The sequence below is a fragment of the Otolemur garnettii genome, unplaced genomic scaffold, assembly GCF_000181295.1.
Source record: "Otolemur garnettii isolate 467f Iridium unplaced genomic scaffold, OtoGar3 scaffold00012, whole genome shotgun sequence".
In the NCBI taxonomy this organism is placed as follows: Eukaryota; Metazoa; Chordata; class Mammalia; order Primates; family Galagidae; genus Otolemur; species Otolemur garnettii.
The window spans coordinates 27096414-27107897 of NW_003852407.1; the positions used below are offsets into that span (position 1 = coordinate 27096414).

At 43.7% G+C, this 11484-nt stretch overlaps 1 protein-coding gene across 1 annotated transcript in view; it reads right to left on the reverse strand.

The window, feature by feature from the left end:
* Positions 1–11484, reverse strand: part of LAMA3 (laminin subunit alpha 3) — a 245007-nt gene that overhangs the window by 12677 nt on the left and 220846 nt on the right. The window contains exons 62-65 of the mRNA XM_012802016.2: positions 9140–9279; positions 7876–8007; positions 6238–6391; positions 1793–1962 (exon numbers count right to left, since the gene is read on the reverse strand). Coding sequence (XP_012657470.1) covers positions 1793–1962; positions 6238–6391; positions 7876–8007; positions 9140–9279 — 596 coding nt within the window. The remainder of the gene's footprint in view (positions 1–1792; positions 1963–6237; positions 6392–7875; positions 8008–9139; positions 9280–11484) is intronic.

Below are 11484 nucleotides of genomic sequence, written 5' to 3' on the forward strand. Positions count from 1 at the left end.
AGTAGCTCAGACTACAGGCGCCTGCTACAGCACCCAGGTAGTTTTTCTATTTTTAGTAGAGATGAGATCTCACCCTTGCTCAGGCTGGTCTCGAACTTGTGAGCTCAAGCAATCCACCCTCCTCAGCCTCCCAGAGTGCCAGGATTACAGGTGTGAGCCATCTTTTAAAATGTTACTCGTTCCATTCATGATGTATAATTTAGTGTTGGGCAGGAAGGCACAGGGGTAGAATCATCGGAAGGAGCAGATGCCAATGTGCTGAGAGAGAAGCCGCCCAGAGGGGCAGCTGGGTTTCGAGTGGTCAGTGTGGTTTCTTGAAAACCAGAGACTGTTGTCATTAAGGTCAGCTTGACTAAGGAATGGCCACCAGAGGGGGTGGCTGGAGGGGACAATCTCCTCTTCCCTCTGCCTCAGCTTCCTGAAAATGTCACATGGTTTTAGCATTAGCAAAGGAAGGATCCTGAGACTCCACGGGGCAGTTGGGAGGCTTCTCCTCCAGAACTCAGCGTTTCAGTCCTTCTCTGGCCCTTCTGCCTGGGACCCATGCTTGCAGCTTACTGAGTGGGCTCCCAAGGGCCAGCCCTTAACAAGCTATCAGCTCTCCTCCCTGCAAGGAAGCATCATCAACCCCATTTAACAGATGAGAAAACTGAGCTCCAGAGGAAGGCAGCACTTTGCTAAAACATGAGACAGGCATAGAGGGAAATTTTAGGCTTAGAAAAGTTAAATAGGCTGTGGCAGACCTGGAGTTGTGCTTCTTCAAGAGAAACTGCTTTGGGGCATAAGAGGCTGGCTCTTTTCAGCTGTCATACCCTGGGATCTGCAGTGGCCCCCAGGGACACTGCAGCTGGATCATTTATACTCCACACTGTGCTCTTCTCAGGGTGACTTCTGCTTGGGGGAGTCCTATGTGCCTGACTAAGACCTTCTCAGAGCTGCCCTATGCACTGGGGTCCCCTCCTACCCTACCGTCCTCCTGCTGCCAAATCCCCCCAAAGCATCCTCAGGGCACAATGGCTGCCAGCTCTCCCTTTCTGTTCCTGTCCCCTTCAAGTCATCTTTCCCAGCTAATCCCATCTTGGCACCTGCATCGCAGAGGAGCTGACCTGGCATATGGCCTGGGTCCAACAACTCATAAATGGTTAGGCAGGGATGGAAAACCAGATGTGAATGCCTGGTCTTTTTAACCCCTGGGATAAGTTGCCTGTGTAGAAAAGTCACAAAGAAATGGTTGGCACCTTTTTACTCACGTCTCCTTCAAATCACCTGAAAATTACAAACCTTGTTTTGCTACTGTCTTCTGACATAATTAATATTTCTGCTCATTCCCTCCTCCCCCAAAGAGATGCAACTTGTTAGCATAAAAAGGCCAAATGCATTTTCTAAAAATGATCTATCCAGCACTGAGACTGCCTAAAAGAGTGATTTTCCTTTCACTACAGAATGCAAAAGAAGAAAGGTGATTTATCACAGAAATAAATAGCAGCCTTGGAAAAAACACGTCAGCCGTATTTTTAGAACACTGTCAGTCCTAAGCCAGAGCCGAGCCGACTGTGTCAGGCCTGAGCGGTGTGCAGTCAGGTTTGCATCCCGCCAAGCGAAGAGCACATGGCCGGCCGTTGCGAGCCCAGTCCCGTGCAGACTAGCACCTCTTTTCACAAAAATGGTAGTGCCACCTTCATTAGTGACAAATGCATGGTGTTATGGCACCTAGACTTTCCTGGGAGGTACGACCGAGTTGTCCTATGGAGAGTAAGGTTCTGAGTTGGCGCTGGGGAAAGTTAAATAATACCTGGGTTTCAGTAACTCCTGAGGGAGCTTGAATAGCAAGTGGCTGGTAGGAATGTCCCCAAACTGGAAGGCTCCATGACTAGCCGGGGCCCTGGGAGGTGGTGGGCAAGACTGTGCATCTTGCCACATCTTCACGCTCCTGGGAGAGGCCACTGGTGTGTCCTGCAGCAGCTGCGTAGGAGAGAAGCAAACCAATTAGGAGAGCTAATTATCAGGGGAAGAGCAAAGAATGCTTAACTTGCTAAGTACACTGCTCAGTGTTTACACTTGATCTTAAGAGATGAACTGGATAGAGAAACAGAAGAGCTGACGAATGGTGTCACGGGGATGGGACGTTCCCACAGAGAGCCATGAGCAAGGGGCAGAAGCAGAGTATCTCCTTAACTCTTCTTGCAGCCAGGTCCTTCTTTCTGACGTTAGGAAGTCAAATCCACTTCGACTTGGGAGCTTTTTGCTACCAGGACGGTGTAAAATAGAACTGGAAGGAGTGGGGGGATTGTTCTTCTCTTGGGGAAGCAAAATTTAGGAGCACAGGAAGAACCATCATGTCCCTTGAGAGAACCAGCACTTGCCCAGCAGCACCGAGGTGCCCACAGCCAGCCAGCGGGCCCTGGAGCCTCCAACCACCACCTCTGCTTCATGGCCATTCGCTTGGGCAGCAGGGCAGGTGAAAGGTCGGAGAGAAGAGGGGACAGAAGAAAAGGGACCATACCCTGGCCCTGCCTTCATCAGAGTTGACTGTGCACAGAAGCCTGTGCAAGAGGAAGCTTTGAACTTCCAAGTAGGACTGAGTTTCAATCCAGACAAACAACCATAATAAATATCAAATGTGACTAGAAAAATAATTGTAAATACTGAGATTTTCTCCAAGGCAGAGCCCACATTCTGAACTGCCCATTCACTTCTCCCAGGGCCTCAGGGCTTAGCGAGTATCTCCATTAGTCAAAAGGGAGGCGGTTACCTTGCTAGTGATTGGTTCAGGGGTACACATGTGACCACCTTCTCCTGGCCAATGAGCCTTGAGGGAGAGTTGGGGGCAGGGCTTGGGATACAAGAGGAACCACCCGCAGAGTCCGTGCTTCGAGCATGGGCAGAGTCCCTGCTTCTAGCATCAGATGGAGCCGAGAGAAACGTGGCAAAGCAGAGCTGAGTCCTCACAGGCCAGGCAGGAAGCCCTACCTGCCCTTGAATGAATGGCCCATTCTGTGAGATTATTATTATGATTATTGAAGCCATTTCTTTTGCAGTTTTCTGGAACCAGCAGCTAAAGGCTTCCCAACAGATTCAAATTCCTTCAAGGTTAGGTTTTCCTCCCTGACTCCTGGACATAGCCTTCAGGATGCAAACTTGGTATCAGTTATTGAAAACTTTCTTCACTTGCACATTGCTGAACAGAGATACTCAATCGTACCCACTAGAAAGTTAAGTGACTTACTTAAAATCACAGCCAGATCTTGATCCTACTGAGATCAGAACCCAGCCCGCTGCTCATGCCGGGACTCGCCCCCGCGGGCCTCTCCCTCTCTTAGTCTCCCTTGTCCGTCAGCAGCAGTGGCATCAAGACGCAGTTTGGCAGGTATCTTTTGCCACCACATCTTGATTCTCTTAATGGCATCATTATTCTTCAGAGTACTGGTCTCAAAATCATAACCAGCATGGACAGCCCGCCCCTGGCTTCTTTAAAGCATCCAGCCTTTGTGTCCTGCTCTTCCTCTCAGCCACACATTTTGTTTCAGGCTTACCTTTCTATTTCCAGGGTCTCTGCTTTGAAAGCCAGCCCTGACTCTCCTGCCTGTACCATGGCATTAGCTTACCCGTCTGACTCCTTGTCTCTACAACGTTCCTACACCAAATAGTCCCACCAGCTCCTGCCAGTTTAATAATCTTTAATCTTTTAAACAGCTTAAGGCACTCCTTTCAATAGCTTTACACTGACTATAGAAAAAGATCCAAATTATGTGGGTCATATGAGGCTTGCCTGATCTGGCTCCAGCGTGGGATTCCAAGTCACTCCCCCCTCCAAAATTTCTTTCTTTTTCTTAGTTTCTTTTCCCTCCTCCAAAATTTCCACTGTTCATCAAGCTCTCCCGGCCTGTAGAGGCCCTGTGATGTGGCTTGATGAGCACACTCTTCGGGATTCTATGGCCCCAACTTTGAATTCTGACTCTGCCATTTACTGATGGGGTGCTCTCAAGTTTGTGGGGTTTTTTAATCTTTCAGGGACTCAAGTTCCTGCCCTGTAAAGTTAGAATTTTTTTCTGCTCTCAGGGATGCATAGTGAGAACCGAAAGAGACAGTGAGAAGACTCGCCAGGATCAGAGCAAATACACACAAAGCGTTTTGTATTTGCGGGTCCCACCCACATCCTGCCTGCCAGCTTTGGGCTTCTGCTCAATCAACAACAATATTCACTCATTTAAACCTGACCTATACGCCAGACTTAGCACCTGGGTCCCCTCCTCCAGAAGGACCCCTTGGTTTCCACAATAAGGGAATTCTGCTGCACGGCTCCCATAGCATATGCCCCTTCCATGATGGTAGCAGTGTGCATAGCAATAATAGCATGTACTGCATGCTTAAATTGAAAATACCACATTCAATTTTCACATCATGAGATACTACTGTTATTTATCTTCATTTATATTGAAGCAAACCGATCCAGAGATAATGGCTGATAAACAGACCTTGAAAAAATCATTCAAGGTCACTTATCTACTACATGATAAAGCCCAATGCAAGCCCTGGACGTCTGACCCCAAAGCCCAGGACTTAACCACTAAACTACGTTGCATTTTCTCTGATATTGGGCTGCAGGGGGCGGAACTAATGTCTTATTTCATCTAATCCGGGGCTTGCACACAATGAGAAATAAATAGTGTGTTCACTGACATCTCCCATATCAATAGCCCCAGGGCCCCGCTATCTGCTGTGGTCCTCACAGAGACACTCGACAGTCTCACATCATGTTTCTGCCCCTGGACGTCTTTCAGGCAGGCACCTGTCACTAAGTGTGCCACAAACTCCATTCACTCTCTTTCCCTCCAAATATTTGCCCTTCTCTTTTCTCCAAGGAGATCTCGATGGCTTCTCTGCGAATTCAATAACCCAGACTAGATGCCTCAGAATTATTTTAACTCCTCCCCCTCCTTCGTCTCCCAAATGCAATTAGTCTGAGTCCTGTATATTCTATCTTCTAAGTAGCTTTTGAAATCCTTCTCTCCAGTTCTAGCATCACTGTGCTAATTTAGTCTTTCAGTAATTTGCAGCTTTACAATGAAAAAAAAGAATATGATTTCATTTCTGTTGGGGTGATTCTAAATATCTTCTCTTCATAAGAGTAACATAACTGATGACCCTTTGGGATTTATGAAGTATACTTCTTAATAGCATAAAACATTTCTTATTATGTTATTAACTGTTCATGCTTCCCCAAATCATTGTGCAGCAGGGAAATACTGGCAGACAAGTGACATGTGGTTGACGTTAAATAAAAATTATGTCAAACAGGAGGCCATAGCCTGTAAGGGCACGGGCTCTGGGGGTGGAATTCCAACTCCACCTTCCATCTGCAGGAGCCTGGGCAAACTGCTTACCTTTCTAAGCCTCAGTATCCTTTCCTGTAAGGTGTGGTTAGTACTAGAACTTACCTTCTATGGTTATGGAAAGATTTAGTAAGAAAATCTGCTTGGAGGGCTTAGTGTAATGCCTCGTAGATCAGGGGTGTTGAAGGCTACCCATTAATCATATTAATGGTACCCTCAGGCCTGGGAGATCTCATTATTAACCTCTCAAAGAGCAAGAGTTCCTGAAGTCCTGACCCTGTGCTCAATTCCTTACACGACTTCTGCCCTTCCAGACAAGGAGTGTCATTTTTTTTCAGTTGCGCTCCATGCTGTGTATTAGAATCAGCCGAGGGGCTTTACAAACCGCTGCTGCCTGGGCCCACTCCAAGAGCTTCTGACTGAATTGGGTCAGCTGCAGCTTAAGCGTTGGGATTGTAAAGCTCCCCAGGTGTTTCTAATGTGCAGTCAAGGTTAGGCCACCCTGGTTTGACAAGGCCTGGGTGCACCTGTCTGTGGCAGAAGAAGGAGCACATCCCTGGCACTCTTAGAGAAAATCACGGGACCTGCTGGAGACACAGCAGGTGTCAAGAGAGCAAGACATCAGCTACAGAAATTGAGAACCTATGTCAAGGTTCTGTTTGTTCTGTGACTGCCAAAAGGCAGGTTTTCATTAAGATATGAAACAAGAGCTAACAAGAAAACCACTGCAACATTTTGGTGTGATTCACCTGTGGATGGTTCATCAAGCCACTTCGTGGGGGTACTGACCCCCATGGGATCAGGTGACATCTGCCCCTTTTCCCCGACATCTCCTACAGGACAGGCTTAGGAGACGCCTCTGGATAGAAAGATATAAAACTCATACTAAGTTTTTGACACTTACCTGGTCAATATTCAAAGTCTTGGCCTTGTGAAGCCTCATGGAACCTTTAAGCAACATTAGAAAAGGTGGTTTGTTTAAACTGCAGCCTCCCAGGGACACATCTCTCTTGGTAGATTTACTGGCCAAATCTAGGACTTCAGGACTCTGTAATGACCTGGAACAAGGGCAGAAATGAAGGCCACCGCCAAACTCCAACACATCCAAAACATCTAGAAAGACTCATTGGTGGAGAGAGCCCACTTCAAAAATAAACATTCTCACTGCTATGGTTCCTAAATGGACTTCCATTTCCTACCTTTATATCACATCTAGAAGCCAGAAGAGGGGCTCAAGAAACTTCTACTGACCTGGATTGTGGCAGGGCCAGAATACTAGATAGTTATTTCTTTAGAATGAGCATCAGAGAGAAATATGAAGGTGAACTATGTACAGAAGAGATGGATGGCGCTGGATGATACAGAATGAGGGTAAACATCAGGAAATTCCAGAGGAGAGTTCACGAAGGATTTATATGACTACATTTGAGTAGGAAAGACTCAAACAGATTTGCTTTAGCTCATGATTGTTGTCTGAGCCTTACCATGGTAACAGCTGGTGCTAAGCACCCCAGTGTCCTCTCCGTCACACCTCATTCCTGCTCCTGTCTAGAACTAGATGTTTAAGGAAAATGTTTCCTCAAGTGGGATAACTCTGAGCTTCATTCTGGCCAAAGAGGACAGTGCCCTCATGGATGAGAGGGCTGATGGCACTGCTTTGGTGGCCAGAAACTTCCAACTGAGGTTTTCCAGTCAGAATCAGCTCTACCTTTTTGCCCCGGGAAGGATTTTCCCTCTTCTCTAAGAATGATCATTTTGCATCAAAAGAAAATGTTTAAACACTTGCTTGGAGGCACCATGCTCTGTTAGCTCTACTAAAAGTCAAGTTCAATGCTGTTGTGATTGAGTTTTCCAGCCCTGCAATGGTCCATGCAATTCCTTGGCCTTGAAAACCATGAACAGCTGATTAAATCTAAAGGCACAATTAAAATGAACTAAATGAACTAAAATTTCAGTGTGAATATTTTCCATGCATATGATTTGAAGTTTATTTCAATTAGACCTTTACCAAGTTATCTGCCAGTGCTACTCCTCTAAAGGTAGGCTGGGCCCAGGAGATTTGTATGTTTTTCTTTTTTCCCCTGAGGCAGAGTCTTCCTCTATTGCCCTAGGCTAGAGTGCCATGGCATCAGCCTAGCTCACAGAAACCTCAAACTCCTGGGTTCAAGCCATCTTCCTGCCTCAGCCTCCCAAGTAGCTGGATTAAAGGTGCCTGACATAACACCTGGCTACTTTTTTCTCTTTTTAGTAGAGATGGGGTCTCACTCTTGCTCAGGCTGGTCGCAAACTCCTGTGCTCAAACAATGCACCCATTTCAGCCTCCTCAAGTACTAGGATTACAGGTGTGAGCCACTGCACCTGACCTATGGTTTTTTTTCCAATGCCGTACATATTGCCAAAGAGAATGTCTTGAAAGATTGTGGCATGAGGGCCTTATTCAGCACATGTGGACCAATCTGACTTTGCTAACAGGACTAGTGAGATGCCCCCTCACCTGAGCAAGCCATTTTCATCAGTTACCCACACAGAGAAGATCACTCACCTCCGGACAAAAATGTTGCTGATACAACCCTCAAAATGACTCCCACCCAGACGCAGAGATTGCTGGGAATTTGAAATGCCTCTTAGCCTTTGGTTATTTCTCTGAGGCTGGTCATCAATGAGAAGCCGAACCCTGAAAGAGGAGGAAAGCAAATCAAAGGTGTGAAGTGCTGGGAAAAGGTTTTCACCATGTGGTCAACTTCCTGTCTCACCCAGACTCAATATCTGTTATCTAAAATAGCCAGGGAAATTGACTTACTTCCAGAAAGCATTTAAAATTATTTCATGTGTGTCATTTTGCACATAATATTTTTATTAACACACTGACTGCCATATGAGTTTTATTTGACTCATGCTAATTTGGAGCCTGGAGGGTGGTGAAGCATATATAACTCACACAGTTCTTTACCTTGGGAGCCACATGGTGTGCAGGCAACTCACGCTGCCGTGCTGTAGCGTACATGTTACATGATGGGTGGCCCCTTGGACAAAACCCTGCAATTAGGTTTGTGAAAATCCTACTCATTGATGTGTTCTTATTGTTGCATATAACTCATGCATGGAAAACAATGAAAAGTAACAAATGTTTAATTAAATTGGAAAGCCTAGTTTTTAAAAATTGATTCATTTTGTATTTGAAGGTTTTATTCTAGTTTCTTAAGAAAGCACTGTGGCCCCAGTGAAAAAAACTTTTTTTCTAGTGTGGTAATCAACGTACTCAAGATTTGTATACACAGAAAAAGTGCATATATGATCAGTGTTCAGCTCAATCAGTTTTTGCAACATAAGTACACTAGCAAAGCCAGCACCCAGATAAAGAAACTTGCACCTCAGGGACCCCATCTTGTACTTCCTTTTATCTCGACCCTCCCTCCCTCTATCCTGAATTCTGATAGAATAGTTTTGCTTGTTTCTGAACTTTATATACATGAAATCATAGGGGACGAATCACACATGCATGACTCTCTGTGCTCCACATTATGTTGCTGTGATCCACCCATGTAATTCTACATAGTTCTAGATCTTTCTTTCTCATCACTGTATATACTATTCCATTTAGAATACGACACAATTTATTTATCCATCCAACTGTTGATTTGCTTTTTTGCTAATGAGGAAATTGATCTCAAACAAGGAAAAGGGCCAAGACTTACTAGGAAAATTGTTTCAGCATCAAGGACAAACATTTTGTAAAAAGACACCAGAAGATTCCATGGAACAAAATAAAACTCTCACAGCTCCAACAGAAGTACCATTCCACCTACCCAGAGCTGTCGCTTATTATAGATACATAATGCAGTAAACCATCCATGTACGTCTGTGGGGACTGAAAAATTGGGTCACTGCTGTCCCTGGTGCTCAATTCAATATGACCATCTTCCAGAGTGATCTGCAGGCTACTTGTCTGAAATCATCATAGAATATACCCATCAAAAATTAGTTTGCATTAAAAAAATTAGTTTGCATTTAAGGATTATGAATTATATCAACACTGAATTATTATCAAAACCATGTATACAACAGTCAGGATATTTGGCACAAATGTTTTGACTTTGCTATTTTGATCTAAAGACTACTTTTGAACATTTTGACCGCATGATTATGAACATAAAAATCTTATAACTAGACCAGACTCAGTAGTTCACACCTGTAATCCTAGTACTCTGGGAGGCTGAGGTTGGTGGATTACTTGAGCTCAGGAGTTGGAGACCAGCCCGAATAAGAGCAAGACCCCGTCTCTCTACTAAAAGGAGAAAAACTAACTGGGCATAGTGGTGATTTGCCTACCCAGCTACTCAGGAGGCTGAAGCAAGAGGATTGCTCAAGCCGAAGAGTTTGAGGTTGCTGTGAGCTATGACACCAAAGCACTCTACCCAAAGTGACAAAATGAGACTCTGTTTCAAAAAAATAAAAAATTCTTATTTCACTAAGGATGAATGTGTCAAAACCATCTTTGTAGACCTACATTCAATAAGCCAACCTAATTTCTAAATCAATTATACAAAACAGTTAAGCCATTTCTAAATTTTTCTACTTCTACTTTCATTTTGCAGAGGCTGTAACCATCAAGATCAATTCTTTTCTGAATAAATTCTATAGCAAAGCTTGGATTCATCAAATTGTTTTAACATAAGAATATCACACTGATTTTTTTCTCTTTCATCATTATGAATTTTTTATTTTCTGGACATTATTTCTAACAAGTCCAATTCTCCACGTCAAACTCTGCAAGTCTAAATTTTGGCAAGGTGATTTGTCTCTGTTGATTATAAATCTTAAAAAATGTATAATTTCAGCAGTTATCATTTTAGTTCTGTTCATATTTTTTTCTGCAGTTTTCTGTAGTTTTCAATAATATGTGCTTCTTCAGTGATCTCTTAGGCTTAAAAAAATTTTATGGTGTGTGGTTACAGACATGTTGGCTTTATTTTATGCTGATTCTTGTTGAATTGGCAATATTCGTTATGAATTAGATAAAGGAATGCTAATTCATACATATTTCTTAGCTAACCTATTAATGGAGGGAAATGTCCTCGGGTATTTCTAGGATTCTCCCATTATCCAGGATGGAACTAATCTTTTCCTAACCCAATTCTTTCAGCTGCTTTTGATCATTTTACATATTGTGCATTAAGTGTTCCTACATGTGACAGAGGAAACAAGTGTCAAAAGAGCTTGGGCAAAACATCCTGCTTTGATGGAAAGCCACCTCCACAGCTAAGTGTTGGCATGTGCTTCTTCAGGGCTCATTAAAAAAAAAAAAAAAGGATCTCTAAAGACTGGTGAGCTTTAGAGATGACCAACAAGAGAGGAGTTTCTAACTGCATCTTTCAGCAGATACTGGATGTTTCTTGTGCTCTGACATCCTGAAGAAATAAATCCAAAATGATCGTATTCTAACCGGCTTCTATTTTAAAATTCTACTCATTCCACAAGAGGATTTCAAACCATTAGTTGACTTCTGTACCTACAAAACCACACTAGCTAAATCCTCTTAAATTATAAGGATTCTCCTTGTTGAAGATCATTTCTATGGCTCTGCTATATATGGGGAAAGATCAAAGGACTTTATTTTCTCCCATTTTCTAGATATAAATATTGTCCTACTAGCTGATGCACAAGAGGAATGTGAAGAATTATCTTTTGGGCTCAGTGCCTGTAGCACAGTGGATATGTTGCCGGCCATGTACACCCAGGCTGGCGAGTTTGAACCCAGCCAGGGCCAGCTGAACAACAATGACAACTGCAACCAAAAAATAGCTGGGTGTTGTGGTGGGCACCTATAGTCCCAGCTACTTGGGAGGTTGAGGTAAGAGAATCGCCTGAGCCCAAGAGTTTGAGGTTGCTGTGAACTGTCACAGCACTCTACTGAGGGCAACATAATAACACTCTGTCTCAAAAAAAAAAAAAAAAATTATCTTTTGTGTAATCTAAAAGGAATAATAGGGATCCATTCTGGTTTTTATCCTTAGATTTAAAACTTTAAGTTAAATTTTTAACATAATAGTTACACATATAATTCACCTTCACTCTATTTATAAAGTATACCTGGAGAGAACGAAAAGGAGTCCAGAAATATACACAGATTCAATTCTATAAATTGTAACCT